General features: G+C 41.8%; 1 protein-coding gene across 12 annotated transcripts in view; it reads right to left on the minus strand.

Moving 5' to 3' along the window:
* Positions 1 to 10,807: 10,807 nt before the first annotated feature.
* The window catches only part of LOC147011633 (lebercilin-like), a 63,660-nt gene continuing 51,389 nt past the window's right edge, over positions 10,808 to 23,078 (minus strand). For 11 of the 12 annotated variants that reach the window (XM_085856061.1, XM_085856064.1, XM_085856067.1 and 8 more), the window contains one exon: positions 10,808 to 12,337. In XM_085856061.1, coding sequence (XP_085712187.1) covers positions 11,622 to 12,337 — 716 coding nt within the window. In that variant the 3' untranslated portion in view covers positions 10,808 to 11,621. Of the gene's footprint in view, positions 12,338 to 14,461; positions 14,598 to 23,078 lie in introns of those variants that run through there. The other variant, XM_085856072.1, reaches the window with a different exon arrangement.

Consider the following 23,078-nt stretch of genomic DNA (forward strand, 5'->3'; position numbering starts at 1 on the left):
GGAGAGCTATGCCTCACCAAACGTTGCTATACTGTGGAAGAGAGGAAGAGAGAGAGGAAGAGAGAGAGAGAGAGAGAGAGAGAGAGAGAGAGAGAGAGAGAGAGAGAGAGAAAGAGAGAGAGAAAGAGAGAGAGAGAAAGAGAGAGAGAGAGAGAGAGAAAGAGAGAGAAAGAGAGAGAGAGAGAAAGAGAGAGAGAGGAGGAGTATGAAAAAAAAGAGAGAAAGGTGAGGGGTGGAGGTGGGATTAGTAAAGAGAATGATGTTATATTTAATTATCAAACAACACACACAAAAAAAACAAACTCATGTCAGAACAGCTGTACACACAATGACACAACAGAGTTTATAATGTAATTCGCTGGCACATCTGCAAAATCTTTGATACCCCAGTTCCAGAAAATTTGTGGGAACATGAACCAAAAGTAATCATTGAAAACATGGAAGTACCTACCGCTCATGTACGACCTAATGATCCCATCGAGCGTGGACATCGGAAACAAAGCATTGTGACCAGATATCATAGGAACAAAAAAAAGAGAAGGCATTGCCTATTGAGATGTTCATTACAGTGATTTTGGGACTAAACAATGCAGAAATCAAGAAAATGGCCAAACACCAAGACCTCAAGAATGAAGTGAGAAGATCCTGGAAACTGAAGAATGCCAAAGTTGTACCAGTGACAGCTGGACCTACAGGAATGATGACAAAGAACCTCACAGAGGTATTAAATATAGGGGCCTGGGTGCTCACCTGGTAGTGGCTGGATAAGATAATCAGGCAACCACTGGTAGGTATGGATGACCCACAAAATATATAATGGAGAAGAAAGTAAATACCTCTGGATGTTTTTTTTAATGCCATGAACAAACCTTGGTACATCACAGGTGATAAAGGCTGTTTTTCAAGTTTCATTGAAATTGTTTGTAGCTTCAGAAAAGGAAGCAAATACATATTTTGGGGGGCGACCCCTCCCCCCAGAACCCCTTCGACCCCAATCTTTTTTAACGTCGTGAACAAACTTTGGTACATCATGGGTGGTGAAGATGGTGGTCAAGTTTCATCGGAAATGTATGTGTAGTTTTAGAGAAGAAAGCAAATTTTGTGAGGAAACCCCCCATAAATCCCCTGAGAGCATATTTTTCTAATGTCATGAACAAACTTTGGGACATCACGGGTGATGAAGGTTGTCGTGAAGTTTCATCAGAATTGTGTGTATTGTTTAAGAAGAAAGCAAATACCTCTTTGAGGAGGCAACACCACCCCCCCTCCCACCCTTAAATTCCCTCTGTAGACCCTTTAAGACCCCGTTTTTTATGCCATCACGGGTGATGAAGGATGTGGTCAAATTTCATTGAAATCGTATGTGTAGTTTCTGAGAAGAAGTTGCAAGTATTTGTGGACGGACGGACGGACGACACGCCATCCCATAAGCTCCTCAGAACTACTTTACAAGTGAACGAAAAAACATCGCTGGAAATATAACAAACTAGAAGGGGCACTCAGTAGAGCGCATACCTTCGCCAACGCTACATTTTGCCCCCCCCCCCATAAACCGTTGATTGTGAGGGTATTTAATCCCATACCACATCTGCCATCTCATATGTGTTATGATGGCTGAACAACATTAAATTTCCTGCGTCATATCATATATCACAACATTTTGGCATTGGTTGCATGCAAATTGGATAAAAAAAAAAATCGACCGCACTATGGCAAAATGACGATTTTGACCTTTTCATGACCTCGACCTTGACCTTTGTACTCTTAATTTTGTAATTGGTATTAGAGTGTGGGGAACAGAATAGTCAACATTTTGGTGTTGGTTTCATGCAAATCGGATAAGAATTGACCGTGTTATGACTAAAACCGCACATTTTGCAATGTCGTGACCCCTCCCTGACCTTTGACTCCCAACCGCTAATAAGGGTTATTACGTCATTGTGTCATGTCACATATCACAAGATGGGGCATTGAATTCTGAACATTTTGGCATTAGTTGCATGCAAATTGGATACAAATTGACCGCGCTATGGTAAAAAGACGATTTTGACCTTTTCATGACCTTGACCTTGACCTTTGACTCGATCGCTCCCAAAATCTAATCAAATGGTCCTCGGATAATAACCAATCATCCCACCAAATTTGCTGCGATTCAGTTCAATACTTTTGGAGTTATGCAAATAACAAACAAACAAACAAACAAACAAACACACATATTCACAAATAAATTAATAAATAAATACACAGCAATCAAAACATAACCTTCGCAACAAAGTTTGCGAAGGTAATGAAATACAGTTGGAAGTTGTCTGGGGCTCAGCGACGATCCTGAAGAGAGCCCTCATTGCCTCAACACAAAACTTTGAGAACAGAAAGCTTCACAGCTTGGTCCATGAATCGTGACCCCAGACTGAAATGAAGGTGGATGCTTTGAGCCTGCTCTTGGAGGACTCCATTCCACATTCTGAAACCCGCATCAACGACAAAACACACACACACACACACACACACACACACACACACACACACACACACACACACACACACACTGAGACCTGGTAGGTCTCTGTTTCACCTCCTGATAAACCCCGCCTACATGTGGAGATATCAGGAAACAGCAGAAACTCCCACATATGTGTACACACACACACACACACACACACACACACACACACACACACACACACACACACACACACACACACACACACACACACACACACACACACACACACACACACACACACACACACACACACACACACACACACACACACACACACACGTGCTTGGCCGATATTGGCAATTTTTCGGGAATCGGCAGGTTGGAGTCAGTGTGATTACCGACTACAGTACGGACTGTATACAACCCAGAAACCTTGAGTAGCTTTCACCGAAAAACGTTACATTTATAGAGATGTCTCAAGGATATGATCACAAACATTATTCTTTATAAACAGCTGTGTGTGACGGGTGGAAAAAAAATTGGCTCGGTAATTTAGAAAACACTTTAATTCGGGAAACGGCTCAGAAATCGGGTGTTATCAAATATATTTTGCTCTGAAACTCATAAAGAGAAACGTTTAACCTTTGCAAAGCAAATCCGATAACCAAATGCTTTAGAAACAGGCACGAGGTCTTGCACCCGCTCTGCTCTTTCCGTGCTTTGACCCCCCTCCTTCCAGGTTTTTGCAGGGCTCACACGGTTCACCATCAACCGTCTTCTGGTAAAACTACCTAAATCCAGGATCACTGCTCACCTACACTCATTTGTTCCTTTTTTTTTCACCCACCTGTGGAATCAAAGTCCACATCCTCTTCTATTTCATTCTTCCCTCCAAGTCAAGACGGCTGTTCACCACCATCTCAGATCACCGCCAATCAAAAACCATGATCTTTTCTCCCTTCGTCAACCCTACCCAAATCCCTCCTAATTTTCCTTTGTTTCCTCCTTGGAGTTTCCTTCTCCATGCATGTGCGTTTTGCATCCTGTTTTTTCTTTTAGGCCCTGATCCGTTCAATGTACTGTACTAGGTCTTCCACAATCCTTGTCTATATAACAATAAATAAATAAAAATCACAAAGATGAGTCACGAGGTGAGGAAAGTGTGTAATAAAGACGCCACACTGTAATTACCAATATTGTTATCACTGCTGTGAGAGGTGAGGAAAGCATGTGATTTGCTGTACCACCGAGAAAGACCGTTGTTTGCTGATGCAGATAGTTGCGATAACCATAGACACGAATAATGATTCTGGCAAAAACAGTCACACCCAATCGGTCAGTGTTGCGAACAATTGATGAGTGAATAACAATGCTGTGAAAAATGGTTATGCCAAATTGGTCAGTGCCATGACCAATCGACGAGTGAAGGGAAAACCGGGCAAACCAATCGGTTAGTGCCACACTGAATCGACGAGTGAATATTGCTGACATAGCTACAGCAGTACAGCCACAAAAGTTCTGTTTATTCTCGTAGATACAAGCAAAAGTACCCATCCACAGTGCCGGGCAAAGTAAGTTAATCTATCCATTTAAATTGTTTCATTGACTTTAAAAAGGTTGCGGTAATTGTGTTGGAATCTTGGTTTCACTCAGAGACAAAGCTTTGATCTACTGAAATTACCCAGCGCAAAATGGTGTTGCAACATCGAGCAGCGGAGGTTAGATTTGTCGAAAAGGAGTGTGAATTATCCTGCTTGAGAAATAAGATTTGGCCTCAACATTATTCATGCTCGTTCTCCCATCATTTCAAAGGTGAATGTTGAGTTTTACCTGCGTGCGCAGATTTTCAAACGCAGCGCAGGAAGCGACCACCATAAATGGGAGACAGACAAATGCATGGACAGAAACCACGGTTCACAATACATACAGTACAATCAGTACACACACGTGTATATATATATGTATATATATATATATATATATATATATATATATGTATATATATATATATATATGTATATATATATATATATATGTATATATATGTATATATATATATATATATATGTATATATATATATATATATGTATATATATATATATATATGTATATATATATATATATATATATATATATATATATATGTATATATATATATATATATGTATATATATATATATATATGTATATATATATATATATGTATATATATATATATATATATATGTATATATATATATATATATATATATATATATATATATATATATATATATATATATATATATATATATATATATATATATATATATATATATATATATATATATATATATATATATATATATATATATATATATATATATATATATATATAGCCTGGTGTTGGCTCAGTGGTAAGGGCAGCGGCTTGGGATCCAAAAGGTCCTGAGTTCAAGCCCCGTTGGGCCACTGAATTAATACACCACGGGGTTGACTCAGCCTGTCATCCTTCCGAGGTCGGCGAAATGAGTACCAGTGTACTGGGCCGGTGTATACCCCGGTTAAAATAGGTGTACCATATCCCTGTGTCGTAAGAGGCGACCAGAGTTGCGTCAGGAAGGGCATCCGCCGTAAAACATGTGCCAAATCACCATGCGGATCATACGGATGATCCGCTGTGGCGACCCCTAACGGGAGCAGCCGAAAGAAGAAGAAGAAGATATATATATATATATATATATATATATATATATATATATATATATATATATATATATATATATATATATATATATATATGTAGTTACGGTTGTGGAAATTCACAGAACACCATTCAGGTTCCCCCGAAGATCAGTTATGTCGATAAGTGTGTGTCCAGGTTAGATTTCCCCACCGATGTATAACGGGAATTATTTGTGTGCCGGGCTGTGAACCTTTGAGGTAGTGTTATTCTTTCCTATCTTTATTTTAAACAACATCTCCTCACCACAACCGCCAACATCTCCTCACCACCTTCTCCACAACCGCCAACATCTCCCCACCACCTTCTCCACAACCGCCATCTCCTCAACACCAATCTCCACAACCAAGCGAACTTCTCCTCACAATCATCTCCACAAACAACATCTCAACAACCGCCGACATCTCCTCACCAGCATCTCCACCGCGCTGCCATCTTTTCACCAACAACAACATCTCCACAAACGAACACGATGGCATCCTCACAGCGGAAAAGTGATTTCAAACATAGCCGCGCATGACTTGCAAAACGGATCAAAACGCCAGCCGGGGGTGGAAGTTCAAGGGTGAAAGGGGCAAGCACCGCTTTCGGGTGGCGAAGCCTACAGCGGCTTCAACCCTCCGGGCTATAAAAAGGCAAGTTTCGACGCCGAGGTAGGAGTTGGTCGGTGGAGGTAGTCAAGTTGGTGAGTCCAAACGGCGGTTGTTGATCGGAGGAGTGGAGTTCGTTCGTCGTGGGTGCCAGCCAAGTCACCAAGTTGTTGGCCGTTGGAGTCAGCAGCGAAGTCGCCAGCCGGAGAGAAGTCGCCAGCCAGCTACATAACGGTCCGGGCGATCGAGCCCCGAGTCGGTCGAGCGACGTTGAGGAGTGAGCGGGCTCTTAAAGAGCATCAACTCTAAAAGAGCAAGGCCCGTTCGCTCCTCTGAAGCGTTGTCGGCCAGGCCCAATCAACCAGGCCGCGCTGCTAGGCCCTGGACCAACCAAGCCGCCATTACCACAGCTGCCGCTTTGACAACAGAGACATACAGAGGGTCGCCGACAAAAGGACCAGAGTCGCCTCAAGGGTGACAAAGGTAACCTGCACGGCCTCGTGGAGCTCCTTCGGTCATCCCAGTTCCGAGGAACATTAAAGGCATACGAGCCCAGTCCTATCTTTCTTTTCTGGGGTTTTTGCATGAAAGTCTGTGGCGCCTTGTCCGTAAGTAAAATTGTTGTAAGTGCATGTACGACTGTACGTAATACATAGATATCGGCTGTAGGTTTTATGCTCGTGTCAGGTCCCATCCCCCCATTCATTGCATACGTGTGAAAATAAATGTCCCCATTGTTGAAATGTCACCTGCTCGTAGCATCCTTTCCTGCCATAATTGCGTTCGGAATAAATAGCTGGCTGATTAATAGCCGATAAAACGTACATCTGGTCCGACGGGGCTTGGCGATATAAAACCGCTCGGCAATCGCAAACGGAACGAGCTGCTTAAAGCGGCTCGTTTTTGTGCAGGCTCTGTTGAGGTGTAAATCCCCTGCAATTCTGTCTGCGTGAATAAAAAGGTACATCGACAATTCGGCGATCGACCCTGTAGTGCGTGGACAGAAGAGTTGGCCGATTTATGGTGTGGTTAACAACACCCATAGCTGGGTTTCGGCGTTGATCCGAAAAGCTGCGACTAGATTGCTCGTTCGGTGGGCAATTTAGCTAAAGGCGGTCGCCCGCACGGCGAACGGGTGAAAATCCACAATATATATATATATATATATATATATATATATATATATATATATATATATATATATATATATATATATATATATATGATAAAGCAGGAGTGTCTGTCGGTCTCCGAACTACTCTCTCAATTTTTGGGGCTAGCTTCGTCAAACCTTCTGTTGAACGTTTTGAGGTCCCAGCGGATGTCCTAAGGTGGGTGGGAGGTTCCATAAATTTCTAAATACAATTATGATTTTGACTTTTGTTCCGTACGAAACTGCTCCCTATTCCGGAAGTAAACACAATCACGGGTTCGGCAGAAACATTCGCTGGTTTGATAATATCTCAAAACAGCACAATTGTGATTTTGAGTTTCCACCCGAACAACTCCGCTTTTATCCATCTTCAGGTGGTTGGGAGATTTCATAAATTTCTCATCTTCTTCTTCTTCTTCTTTCGGCTGCTCCCGTTAGGGGTTGCCACAGCGGATCATCCGTATGATCCGCATAGTGATTTGGCATATGTTTTACACCGGATGCCCTTCCTGACGCAACCCTGGTCGCCTCTTACGACACAGGGATATGGTACACCTATTTTAACCGGGGTATACACCGGCCCAGTATACTGGTACTCATTTCGCCGACCTCGGAAGGATGACAGGCTGAGTCAACCCCCTGGTGTAATAATTCAGTGGCCCAACGGGGCTTGAACTCAGGACCTTTTGGATCCCAAGCCGCTGCCCTAACCACTGCGCCAACACCAGGCATTATTTCATAAATTTCTCATAAAATTGTGATTTTAATTTTCAATCTGTACAAAGTGTTTTATATCCGCCTTTTCTCTCTGGCAGATTTGTGTGCATTGGGTGTCACATGAGAATGGCGTCTATATTCGTTTACCTCACAAGTGTTTGTATTTTGTTATATTAATGGTATAGTATAAATTTGTGATTGAAATGATGCTGTTTGGAATGAAAATATAGAAAGATTGAGTTAAAGCAGAATGAGGAAATTATGTGAGGGTTTCCACCCGTGACATTCGCGGATTTGTATTTGCAGTTTCGCCATTGACGTAATAGAAATATTACACAGTCTTACTTCTGTTGGGGTCAGCTGCAGTAAGCGTTTTGCCCAAGTCCTTCACGAACCAGCTGTCCATGCCTGATGCTCGACTGTAGGTGTCACAGGAAGGTGGAATTTATTGGTGCATGGTTTGGCATTTGCCGTTTCCACATTGTCTGCTTGCTTTTGAGCTCCCTCCCATGCATAGAACGGGTACCTCCCGAAAAAAATATATGTATTGTTATGGCCACGGGTACCGAGACATCAATTTGTTACTCAGGGGTTTAATCCCCGTTTGTCCTCGGAAGAGCTGGACCTGGGGCCACCACTCACAATTAACTTTGTGGTACGGTGGGTTGCTTTAGAACCATGAACGCCACCCACTTAACCAGGAGTTCCAATGTCCACCGTCTAATTATGCCGTTTAAAGAGAGGTCACGTGGTTACCTGAACGGGAAGCATGCCATCGGCAAAGCACCAATCTTATCTTGATTAGATCTTAATTAGGGCGGCCGAGTGTTTAAACGCTGGTGCGTGCCGACTATTATTGGTCAAGTCTGTGGTAATTACCTCCTAGTCGATCTAGGTTTAGACAAGGCTGATTAATGGAAGGAAAGGACAAGCACGGATGGACAGGTTGGAACGTCAACAAATAATTTATTAATCAGAAAATAAATAAATAAAAAGAACTTTTTATTTACGTGAGGTAACAATAAATAAATAAATTCCAAATGAATCGAAATGATCGCAAGCAAATGAATAATTAATCAGGCAAAATCAATCATAATAATAGGAAAGAGAGAGCAGATGCTTGTCGGGGATTGACTAACTTAACAACTAAACACAGACAAGGGTACCCAGCAGATCATTGGGGGGGGGGAGAAGAATCGTCTCACTCACCAAAGAGAAGTCGTCCGTCAAATTAAAACATCCTGATCTGTGTGTGCGTGTCTTGTCCGTCGCCAGCACACAGCCTTGCCGTGCACCCACTCGCCAACAGCCTTGAACGCCAGTTGACGTCACCCCCAAGAAACAGGTACGCCAAGGGCAACAGTCTGACTGGAACTGACAAAGCAGCCAGCCGTCTGACTGGAACTGACAAAGCAGCCAGCCGTCTGACTGGAATTGACAAAGCAGCCAACCGTCTGACTGGAACTGACAAAGCAGCCAGCCGTCTGACTGGAACTGACGAAGCAGCTAGCCAACTGACTGAAACCGACGAAGCCGCCGTCTGACTGGCACGGATGAATAAAACCGTCTGACTGAAACGATGAAAGCAGCTGTCTGAGTGGAACTGACGAAGCAGCCAACCATCTGACTGGCACGGACGAAGCAAACCGTCTGACTGGCATGGACGAAGCAAACTGTCTGACTGGCATGGACGACGCAAACTGTCTGACTGGCATGGACGAAGCAAACCGTCTGACTGGCATGGACGAATCAAACTGTCTGACTGGCACGGACGAAGCAAACCGCCTGACTGGCACGGATGAAGCAACCAACCGTCTGATTGCCACGGCGCGCGCAACCGTCTGACTGGCACTGATCAACTGACTGACAAACTGACTCGCCGTCGACCGACCCGTTCCTCATTCATTGACTGACCAGCACGCGCGCCGCTCACTCCCACACGCCGTTTGTCGTCCGCCAAGAACGGACCTCTCCTCTTTATAGGTGGCCTGTCTGTGCCAGCACAGACTCCTCTCAAGTTTACACCACCCCACTTGCGCACTGTTACCATGACAACCGCGCTCTAGTTATTATTCCTCGCGGTGTCAAATGCCGATCGAAAAAGGACGGGTCTCAGCGTCCGTGAAAGAAATGTGTGTCAACGTCACTGGAAAAACGGCAGGTCTCGGCGTCCGTGAAAGAAATGTGTCAACGTCGCTGGAAAAAGGCGGGCGTCGGCGTCCGTGAAAGAAATGGCATGCACAAATGTGTCTGTCGTAAAGATAAAAAGCTTCCCATAAGAGAGGGGATCTATTCTTTACCCTTCTCAATGCATCATATTTAGAATCCCACCAGACATGGTGATGGGTCTATCCTGGACATGCATTTAAGGAAATAACTATCTGAGGACCTGGATGTGTGGATGCATTCATCGGATCGGATTCTGAAATCCGTAACACTATATATATATATATATATATATATATATATATATATATATATATATATATATATATATATATATATATATATATATATATATATATATATATATATATATATATATATATATATATATATATATATACTAGCGATACCCGTGCACATGCATGGGATAGCAGTACAACATAGCTCGTAGCAGACGACAGACCGTACACGGGGAATGACAAAAATACGCATTGTGCAAAATGCAAGTGGTACTATGGAACGCCAAGACTTCCCAAACATTGTCGGCATGTCCACTAAGTGCCACAGCAATTTCATAGGGATCGTGTGACGGCGAGCCGAGTTTTTAGTGTGCAAGCTTGGTATTATAATAGATATACATATACACACAAAAGAAGCACACTAAATCCGGAATCCGAGCTCGAAGTACACTGTTTCTCTCTGTAAGCCGAGCTTTTGGATCAAGGTGGGTTCAAGGTGTTCAGTGGTTCAGACACCACTGGCAAAATCGGAAATCGACACTTTAAGGCTTTTTTCAGCAATTTGTGATTTCAAATTTTTCCCCCTTCAAATTAGACTGTGATTAATGATTTCCAATGATTTAAGAGAGAAAAAAGTATTGCGGTTGTGTTCCTCTTTAAAATGTATAACCCCAACTTGTGAAATTATTGTATGTTGTCCTTTCTGAAAATGTGCCCCCTTTTTCTGCTTTTGAGCTACCTCAAGGTTAAAACAAGTGAAGAGCAAAACCATGACAGATGGACACAGAGGTTTATTATTCCCTGTACAGGAACAGAGTTGCATGATAGAAAAAAACACTTTTAGACTGCAGTCCACTCACTGAGCAACAGTTAGATATGAAGCGAGAAAAAGATAAGTTCAACGGGAAACAGAAAAATCGTTATTATTATTTTTGTTCTACAGCTGTTTCTTCTTGCAGAGACCCTTCACTATGTAGTCTCAATCCTTAGCCAGAGGTAACAATTGCTTGTACACATGGATGAATGCAAAACATACAAAAGCCATTGTGACCAATTTTAGATTAGTCACAATGGCAGTATGGATGAACAAGCCAGGCTCAGTAAAGGTTTCTCAAACAGACTGCAATTAGTGGTTGATCCTTCAATATATGACCACACTGTATTATTTACTGTGTATTTTAAGTGACAGAAGGTGACAAATAAATCGGTGGTTATTTGTGCTTATTCTAAGTGCAAGTGCCCCCAAAAATGGTAATATGACTGTGCAAACCTTTTCTGGCTTTTCGTTTCGGATTTTCCCACTCCGATTGGCTGGTATCTATCTTGAATGAATGAATGAATGCAGGCCGGGAGGTCAGTCGAGTCGATAATTAATGTCTGTGCATCACACTTGGCGATATGTCAAACCCCGGGCCAAAGGTCTGCTTTTAGTCGAGTGAAGGCAATACTGTGCTGCTGTACTTACAATCTGTACTCAGGAATTCTCATGTTGTTGCATTGAGTCTATAGGTAGAAGAGATTGTGTGAGGTTTTATTGCAAGCTTTGTGGCCAAGCATGGCCATTATGAGCTGGTAAAACCTACAGATTTAATCCTCACCAGCACCACCTTTGCAGTAGTGGGGGGTAGGTCGGGCCAAGCGATTTTTCAATCTTTTCTTTTGGCGAGGGTCTATTGAATGGGTGGGAATGACATCATCGGTTTTGGGAAGACCTGCTCTTTCATTGGCTGCTGGCAGCACAATCACCTCTTTGAAAGAAGTGTCATTATTCTTCGTTGTTTCGAATTTTGGGCCAAACAACAGTTCCATCAAGTAGGACTTGGAGCCAGTGTTGACATCACGCTCATTTTGACCATCGTCCAAGTGGCGCTGTCCAGCTCTGTGTCCAAAATGTGGGGTAAAACTATCGATGTGAAATTCTTCAATGCTCTCCAAGGTTGACTGTCCAGGCATTCCCCGGACAATCGTCTCACGAATCACTTTCTTTGTCAAAGGCAAGGTTTGTGGTGGACTGAAAGTCTGTGGCACATCTTTCATCATCATCTCCTCAAATCGATCCTTATTGCTGTTCTGCATGATTAGGCTGGGACGTGCGATATCCTCGAGCGTTGGCGACGGAGAGTACTGCTCTGCATCCGTCCCTTCATCCAGTGCTCGCAGCTTTGCAAGCAGCAACTCCTTGTGCTGCAGGTCATCTCTCATCGAGTCCCCCGAAGCTTCTGGAGATCGTGTCAGTGTGGCCTGTCGGGGGCTGCATGATTTGAACCAGCTCGTCTCGATGGCAGACTCTGCTCGCCCAAGCACTGCCAGCAGACATCATACAAGCACTGAGGTTATTGCACAAAAGCACCGAAGGAATCCAACTTTTGCTTCACAAAAACCTTCTGTTGGTCACTATTGCAAAATGAAATACCAAATGAGAAACTAAACTGCATAATATGTACTTTCAGGTATCATCCAAACAATTTTGTCAATGGTATTCATAATATTCATTGTTTGTTTTAATAGATTTCACACATTACCACTACTAGCAGGCACTCCCGCCCTCCAGGTGGGAGTATCCTTCAATAAAGGAAGATGGTTTGTCGGACTATCTACTACCAAAGGTGGCACTATTTCCGCCATGTATGTCTTATCCTACTATTAATTTGCAATTTGTCACTTGCTTGAACACCAATACAATTTTTTATTACGGACCATAGGTATCAAAAAGCTACATATATCGAACAAAGTTTCAAGTAGAGCACATCTCCACCATTGGAGCATTTAAATTGCATCAGATGTGGTAATAAATGTGAATTGTTGCTCCCAGCTTGCCGACTTGACGACAGAAGATTCCATTTGCATTTTTGCCATCTCCATCCCTACCATGTTTAAAATCTCGTGCAGTCATAACCAGAAGGCATGCGTTTGCTTCAAGTACATAAACTGGGTTTTTAACATTTTTTTTTATTCGGGAGCAATTGAGACAGTGGTCTGGCCAATACACCACCCAAATAAAGCGATGAGCAATTTGTTTTTTAAAAAAACTGAAGGTTTTTGTACAAAATTATCCCGAGTTGTCAAGGCTGAATAGTATGAGTGTATCGTGTAGTATGTATTCCTCGTGGTGGTGGCTATTGCAAGTCATAATGTAATAAAATATGTTGATTCTCTGTATGAAGACCATAGACATTGGAAATTATCATGAGCATTTGAGGTGTTTGTTTGTTTGACTTCGATGCACTACCGCACCACTGAACTGAATTAGCTTAAAACTACAGCTTGTGCTCATGGATGAAAGAGTAGAAAAGGTAGTGCAATAGAAGTTGACATGAAAATAGCCCAACCTGGACATCTTCGATAATGATCGTTTTTTTGGTGCTAAATCTTTGTATGATTGTCCTGCATCTGCAGAAAAAATTATTATAAATTCACACTTGGGGAATCCTGTCTTTTTTATTCGGTCAAGGGATATGACCTGTTACAAAACTGTAAATAATGAATTTTCAAGGTTTAGATAATAAATGATTCATAAACACTCTTAATTATGGTATAAAATAGTAAAATAAATAACTGTTACTCATTACTGGAACATTTTTCTTTGAAAAATGTAATTATTTTATTTTAAATATGCTAAATTATATCTTAATATTTTTCAAATATGTTTGTATAAATAAGTATCAAGACTTGATTTTAATGATCATATTGACATATTATACACCTTTTGTTCAAAAATATACCAGTATTATAATTTAATCCAACAATCCTTAATTTAGTAATTATTTTATTAATTATAATTAGTTGCTCTTTGTTTTTATCCCTACCCCGATCACTTATCGGCCACCATAGCTCAAGTGCACAGGAATTTGACAGGAAGTCACAGTAGAGGAGTCATAAATGACGTAAACCTGCACCAACAGATTTGTAAAGTGTTTCAAATGTGTCCAAAACAGTCGTTTTCTCAGTAAATTCAACAACAGGTGTTTATTGCCTTTAAACTCTTTAAGACATGTAGACTATTTGTAACAATGATTCTCTTTTTTTTGCTGCTTAATTAACTTCTGTTATCACCACTGGTTTAGAGTGTGTGATAATAGGGGATTAATTATTTGAGTTATATCACATGCTCCACATGTCTTTTTTTAATGCACGATGGCCCACAAGTGACAAAATGTAAGTTATAGAGTGAAAATTACGAACCATAAATCTCACTCAAATAACCATGTTACAATGGTGTTATTATAAGTCTGTCAGTGTAAGTCTAGATTTGTTTTTGTTGATTGTTCCTTCAACTTGTATAACAACTTTCCATTTATTACTGTGTAATATTTCAATATGCAGGAGAGTGTGCCTATTCGAGTACAATCCTGTACAGTGTTTTGTTACATTACCTTTGTATTAGTGCTGTATGTTCTAATAAACTGTTTTCTTATTTGTTGCAGATGAGAAATTGACAATCATGGCTGACCCAAGCAAAGATATTTTTGCAATCTTTTTATGCAATTTGTGTGAAGGTGCCCATGGCAGCAGTAGAGTTTTGGGTCAGAGGGACTTTCAATGGTGATAGAAGCTTCCAAAAATCTGTGAAAATGAGTGAAAATTCAAGCTATTATTCTCAAACATTATGTGCATGATTATTGTTACAAGAAATACACCTTATCATGAAACATTGCATTCTCTTAATACTGACATTTCCAACAAGGTAAGGGACTCTCCTGTTTCTACATTGAGATCTGCGTCTCGTCCATATAACTATCAAACACACTGCTTCATATGTGCAAAGGAACTTAACTTTGGTGCTGCTCAGCATCACCCAGAACGCTGCTGTCACATCAGTGGTGTTGAGATTATTAGCAATGATAAAAAAGTATTATCCAAGAAAGCCTACTAAATATATGTGAAAAGTGAACTGACACCCTAGCAGTAAATGTCAAAGCAAGGATGATGTTTGCATAAGATATTCATGCTGTTGAGGACAAAATTTAAGCAAGTGTGCATGCAGGCATTTATGTTTGGAAGAAACATTTCATATTTTACAGATTACACTGGTCAACAACAAATTTGTTGTCTGCATTTTTTAAGCTGATTTAGGACGAATCTGATGCGCTGAATCCAAAACTCACATTAGTTTTGTTCAATCAGGTCAAGTTTTTGAGATATGGCCACATGTCGTTTTTTACATTTTTGTTCACATGTACGCATGTGTGGAGCATTTTAGAAGAAGTTGGTGGGGGTAAAATGTCATGTCAAATAATTGTTTTGATTGGAAATAATTATTTTAATGACAAGAAGTATTCAGGTACGATAGTTCTGGGTGATTATGTCGAAAAGGGATCAGTTTGAAGTCATAAAACCTCAAAATCTTCCAAAAATTGGTGAGGCAAAGCATAAAGTTCGTGGATCAAAACTAAAGTTAATGGGGCAGATTTTGTAATAATGTGATACAAAAAAGTTGTATTTCTTGAAATAACGAACTCTGAAGAATGTACAATACCTACATGCGCTTCTGCTCAAGCTTGGAGTGCCACAGTACGAACCCAAAGATTGGAGACTGTTCATTGACAGCAGCAAGCGATCACTGAAATGTGTTCTGCTACACAACGGCAACCAGTTTGCCTCTGTACCCATCGCTCACTCGACTACACTGAAGGAGAAGTATGAAGTGGTGAAGTACGTGCTGGAGAAAATTGGTTATGATCAGCATAAGTGGTTTATTTGTGTTGACCTGAAGATGGTGAACTTTTTGTTGGGACAACAGTCTGGCTTCACCAAGTACCCATGTTTTCTGTGCATGTGGGATAGTAGGGACCGTGCTCAGCATTACACGAAGAAGGACTGGCCTGTGCGGGAGGAATTGGTGCCATGCAAAGAAAGGAACGTCATCAACGACCCTCTGGTGGACAGAGACAGAATACTCTTCCCACCGCTGCACATCAAGCTCGGCTTAATCAAGCAGTTCACCAAGGCTCTGGACAAAGATGGTGACTGCTTCACTTACTTGTGCCAGGCTTTTCCAGGATTGACCATGGAGAAGTTGAAAGCTGGCATCTTTGATGGTTCTCAGATCCGTCAGTTCATCAGAGATCCAGAGTTCAAAAACTCAATGAACGAAGTGGAACTGGAAGCGTGGAAGACATTTGTTTCGGTAGTGAAGGACTTTCTTGGCAACAATAAGGCCAGAAACTACTCAGAACTTGTCAACAACATGCTGACTGCTTTCAGAAACCTGGGCTGCAACATGAGCATCAAGATGCACTACCTATTTTCACATATGAACCGGTTTCCTGAGAACCTGGGTTCAATGAGTGACGAGCAGCGGGAGAGATTCCATCAGGACATGAAGGAGATGGAGACCAGGTATCAGGGTCGCTGGGACGCAGTCATGATGGCTGACTACTGTTGGAATCTGAAGAGAGACCTCCCTGCCGCTGAACATTCCAGGAGTTCGAAGAAACGGAAGTTCAAGCCCTGAAGTTTGAACAGTGGTGACGCAACATGCAATTTACTTGTACTTACCTTTATCGATGCCCACCATTCAGATGACAGTAATCGATGTTTCTATCATGTAATCAATAAATGTTGTTGGCAAAACATTTTTTTTTCTTAAAAACATGTTTAGGATGATATATGTTGACAAAAATCAGCTGATAATGCCACAAAAATGTAATTGATTTTGTCACAAGATCTGATTTTTTCAAATCAACTTAGCACAAAAACCTGACCTGATGGAGAGAAACGGATGCCATTTCCTGATTCAGCAGTGCCAGAATACCCTAATTCACTTGTAGAAATCTAGACAACATTCAGAAAGTAAAAAATTGTTGACCAGTGTTATCCAAAAAGAAATGCCCAAAACGTCAACACAGTCAATGATGAGGCATTCAGTCGTTTTTTTTGTGTGGTTAATCAAGCCAGAACAACAAAATTGCCAATTCATGCTGCATGATCGATGCGCTCAACTGACATCTTATTTGCTGAATGATGTTCCAGCATAAAGCATAAAACATTGAAGAAGCCGCCTCTTGCAACACTTTGGAAAAGGTGTGACAACAATACAGGTTGAAGGCAGAGCAAATGTGGTGACGTTGGCTGATAGAGCTACATCTATTTTACATGACTCCGATGCAGAGTCACCCAGTAATACAACTGATGATGAGGAAAACGTCAGGCTAGAAAAATTGGTTGGATCCAACATCATGCAAGATCTACAGAACATAGATCAGCCAACAGATGTGTATCCATCACCTTCAAGTACAGACCGGAAAAAAACTAGAAGCTCATGTCCCAGAGACACTGAAACATCTCATTGCACGGGATGTAATGTACTATTGTGAAAAAGTGGATGTAAACTGTTTCAGTGTGACTTTGTGTTTAAGCTGTCAATGTTGTACTGGTTAATGTTGAATTAAAACATTATTGTGGGCCTGTAGTTTGAATAGTATACACAACTATACACTTTATTTAATACTCTAATGTTATCATTGCTGTAAGTTTATAAATACGTTTCAGGGTGTGCTATACATTATAACTCAGGGTGTACATGTCTAGAAGGTGAAACATTAATGACCCATACACTTGACTTTAATGTATCCTGGTGTTGGCGCAGTGGTTAGGGCAGCGGCTTGGGATCCAAAAGGTCCTGAGTTCAAGCCCCGTTGGGCCACTGAATTAATACACCAGGGGGTTGACTCAGCCTGTCATCCTTCCGAGGTCGGAGAAATGAGTACCAGTATACTGGGCCGGTGTATACCCCGGTTAAAATAGGTTTACCATATCCCCGTGTCATAAGAGGCAACCAGGGTTGCGTCAGGAAGGGCATCCGGCGTAAAACATGTGCCAAATCACTATGCGGATCATACGGATGATCCGCTGTGGCGACCCCTAAAGGGAGCAGCCGAAAGAAGAAGAAGAAGAAGAAGAAGAAGAAGAAGAAGAAGAAGAAGACACTTGACTTTAATGTACACCATTATGAGAAATTCAGAAAAATGTAAAGACTTGCATGGGATATTCAGTACAACTTTTCAAATGAAATATATATATATATATACATACATATATATATATATACATACATATATATATATATATATATATATACATACATATATATACATATACATACATATATACATATATATATATATATATATATATATATATATATATATATATATATACATATATACAGTCATGCGCCACTTAACGACGGGGATACGTTCTGAGAAACGCGTCGTTAAGCAACGTCGTCGTTGTGCGAACATCATTTTTTTTTCGTTTTCATTTTCGAACATCGTACTTACACAAACCTAGACACCTAGGCTGTATGGTGTGGCCGATTGCTCCTCGGCTACAAACCTGTACAGCATGTTACTGTACTGAATACTGTCGGCAATTGTAACACACATCCAAGAGAGACGGAAGACACGTTAGTTTTACCTTTGTGCTGTTCATGATGGCCATCGGTGTTATTAGCAGCAGCTTACAATCTCCTCTCAAATCGATTATAGAAAGATGAATAAATAGCGTTTGGATTTTATAAATACGTAATCATTGCATCGATGTTATAATTTATAAATGAAGACACGAGCTCCTGTCAATTGTGATATATATTTTCGGAACAGTGCGATTGTTTTAAGAACATGAAAAGCTTCACCAAAAATTAATTTGTGTTTTAATTTCAAGTATAACAACGATTTATTCGCGGAATTCTTCAATTCAAAGGTAATTTACTTGCTGGAAGGTAAACGTGCAAACATTGGTTCAGTTTGAAAGCCGATTTCCTTGAATCCTGATTTAGCATGACCCTGCTTTTTTCGCAATGACATTTTATGGATCTCAACGATCGCATTAGAACAGGGCCATACTGTCGTTTATTATCATTATGAAGTATTATGTACTGTACAGCGTACATAATTGTACGTGCTATTTGTATACGACTGGCAGCGCTACGTCGGCTTCATCACTCGGCGATAGGAATTTTTCAGCTACATTTTTTTTTCATTTTTTTTTCCAGAGCTGGCAGATCTGTTGTATATGCGATCCGCCGTTGCCCGGAACGTCGTTAAGCGGCGCATGACTGTATATACATATATATATATATATATATATGTATACACACACACACACACACACACACACACACACACACACACACACACACACACACACACACACACACACACACACACACTGATGAGCCAAAACATTATGACCACCTGCCTAATATGGTGTTGGTCCAACGTGTGCCACCAAAACAGTGCCGACCCGCCGAGGCATGGACTCTATAAGACTCCTGAAGGTGTCCTGTGGTATCTGGCACCAAAACATTAGCAGCAGATCCTTCAAGTCCTGTAAGTTGCGAGGTGGAGCCGCCATGGATCGGACTTGTTGGTCCAGCACATACCACAGATGCTCAATCGGATTGAGATCTGGAGAATTTGTAGGCCAGGGCAACACCGTGAACACTTCATCATGTTCCTCAAACCATTCCCGAACAATGTGTGCAGTGTGGCAGGGCGCATTATGCTGCTGAAAGAGGCTACTGCCATCAGGGAATACCATTGCCATGAAGGGGTGTAACTGGTCTGCAACGATGTTTCGGAAGGTGACGTGTCAAATTGACGTCCACATGAATGGCCGGACCCAGGGTTTCCCAGCAGAACATTGCCCAGAGCATCACACTCCCTCCACCGGCTTGTCATCTTCCCACAGTGCATCCTGGTGCCATCACTTCCCCAGGTAAACAGCGCACACGAACACGGCCACTCACGTGATCTAAAAGAAAACGGGCCTCATCGGACCAGGCGACCTTCTTCCACTGCTTCAAGGTCCAGTTCCGACGCTCGTGCACCCATTGTAGGCGCTTTCAACGGTGGACAGGGGCCATCATGGGCGTTCTGACCGGTCTGCGGCTACGCAGCCTCATGCGCAGCAGGGTGCGATGCACTGTGGATTGTGACACATTCCTCCCGTGACAACCATTAAAATTTTCTGTGACTTGTGCCACAGTAAACCTTCTGTCGGTTCGGACCAGATGGGATAGCCTTCATTGCCCTCGCGCATCAATGAGCCTTGGGCGCCCAACACCCTGTCGCCGGTTTGTGGTTTGTCCCTCCTCGGACCACTGTCGGTAGGTACTCACCACTGCTGACTGGGAGCACCCCACAAACCTTGCCATTTCAGAGATGCTCTGACTCAGTCGTCTGGCCATAACAATTTGGCCCTTGTCAAAGTTGCTCAAGTTTTTACTCCTGCCCATTTCTCCTGCATCCAACACATCAACTTCAAGAACTGACTGTTCACTTACTGCCTAATACCGAGGTCGGCAACCTGCGGCCCGCAGGCCAAATGCGGCCCACGAACTCCTCCCGTGCGGCCCGTGGCGCCTTGTCCGGATTTCCATTAGGTGCGGCCCGCGAAACATTTTTCTGAACCGGCGGCAAATTTAACATATGTGGACATATGATTCTTCCACATATATCACAGTCTCTGTACGTCACAATATATTATTTTTGCTTCGAGTCCACTTATCTTGGTCTTAAATATTTTTTCGTTGTTGTTTCAGATGGCTGAAGGTCTTAAGGTTCAATTTACAATTACATTTATTATCATTGATTTTAGATGTGTTTGTTATTTTTTCGGGTTGGGAGAGGGGTGCGGCCCGCGAGGTGGCCCGAACGTGGCCCAGTGGCCCGCGGCCTGGTTTAGGTTGCCGGCGCCTGGCCTAATATATCCCACCCCTTGACAGGTGCCATTGTAACAAGATAATCCGTGTTATTCACTTCACCTGTCAGTGGTCATAATGTTTTGGCTCATCAGTGTACATATATATATATATATATATATATATATATATATATATATATATACATATATATATATATACATATATATACATATATATACATATATGTACATATATACATATATACATATATATATACATATGTACATATATATACATATATATACATATATATACATATGTACATATATATACATATATACATATATATATATATATATAGATATATATATATATATATATATATACATATATATATATATATATATATATATATATATATGTATATATATATATATATATATATATATATATATATATATATATATATATATATATATATATATATATGACCGTTTTTACAGCCATTTTTCCCTGCTGTGCAGGGGTTAGGCTTTTTCTTGAGGCAATGTTTTTTTATGGCCGGATGCCCTTCCTGACGCCAACCCTGGTCACCTCTTACAACACACAGGGATATGGTACACCTATTCTAACCGGGGCATGTACTGTACTGAATTGGGAGATGCTTAGCAGGCAGACACGAAGCGGAGGAACAGTCGAGCCGGGCTGTGTTGCACGAGTGCGAGCCAGGGCGTACTGTGCCCGCGGCTCTCCTTTATTCCGTACGCGGTACACTCACGAGCCGGCCGACTCCAGTATTACTACGACACCTCAGACGGCGTGCACACCTCATATCCCTCGCCGAACCCCACGGCCACTCCTCCACCATCACGCCCATCATGCATCATCATCATGCCCCTCCCCGTGGGCATGACTACACCACACTCCTCCCTCCTAAAAGTATGATTATTAAATGATCAGTATTATAAGAAGCATGCAGAACACGAAGGATTTCGTATAATAATCATGGAAATAAAATGAAAATAACAAAGTATAATAGCACACCACATCATATAATGTGTCGATGCGAGCGAGTGGAGCATTAAAGGTCAGGTCTGACCGCGTTACCGATATGAAGCAGCAAAATGAGAAGCACAGCGGCATTATGCAGCAAAAACGCCCCCCCCCAGGTGGCCCATGCTGACATGACCCTGGCCAAGGTCGTAACGACCTCTCGAGCTAACCTCCTCCGGCCCCATCAAACGCCTCCGGCCCACTCCCCCCAGGCAGACCCGACGTAGATAAACATCCCGAGGCCGGCAGCCCGCTATCTGGAAGCCGTGGCGCCAGCCTTAGACCTTGGCCGGGGGCGCTGAACAGCGCTGCTGGCTGCATGCATTTAATGCGCCAAAACAACTCACGCACCACAATCAGTCGAGACGCCAACGCCCGTCCCAACGGCCTTGAGCGAACACAGCGAGTTGTGCTCGCAATCAGAGGTGGAGGTAACGCAGACCAGGGCACCAGTCTTGGTTCCGAGTCGATCTCCGAGACCCACACGGCACCATTATCCTTATGTACCACACCGGGACCAGTACACTGGTACTCACTTCGCCGACCTCAGATGGATGACAGGCTGAGTCAACCCCCTGGTGTTAATTCAGCAGCCAACGGGGCTTGAACTCAGGATCCTGGGATCCCAAACCGCCACCCTAACCACTAAGCCAACACCAGGCTTATTATTATATATATATATATATATATATATATATATATATATATATATATATATATATATATATATATATATATATATATATATATACATACATATATACATATACATATACATATATACATATATACATACATATACATATATAAGCCATAAACTTGGTACAGAGACACAATATATTGTATGTTTGTGTTTGCTTCCAATTTCATTGAAAATTTGTGCATAAAAAGTGTTTACTTCACAGAAGCTATATATTATGAAGCCCCAATGGCAGCCATTTTGAAATGTCCCCCCCCAAGTCAAAATAAAGACCAATTACTGCACTGTTGTCCCAAGACGAAAGCCAGACATAGCAACACACGCGCGCGTACACACACACACACACACACACACACACACACACACACACACACACACACACACACACACACACACACACACACACACACACACACACACACACACACACACACACACACACACACACTTATTTACCCATGAATTAACTTGTGAGAATCTTTTTGTGGCCATTTCAACTCCTAATAAGGTGTTAAAAGCACAAATATGGTTATTATCAAAAATGTCTAGATCATTGTCAATTCCTTATGTACCACAGTGAGACAAGGGATTTATTATACAAGTGGGAGTGGATGAAGGGAATGAGGGAAATGAGTGATTGGGT

The sequence above is a fragment of the Eptatretus burgeri genome, chromosome 15, assembly GCF_056783735.1.
Source record: "Eptatretus burgeri isolate ZD-2024b chromosome 15, Ebu_testis_v1, whole genome shotgun sequence".
In the NCBI taxonomy this organism is placed as follows: Eukaryota; Metazoa; Chordata; class Myxini; order Myxiniformes; family Myxinidae; genus Eptatretus; species Eptatretus burgeri.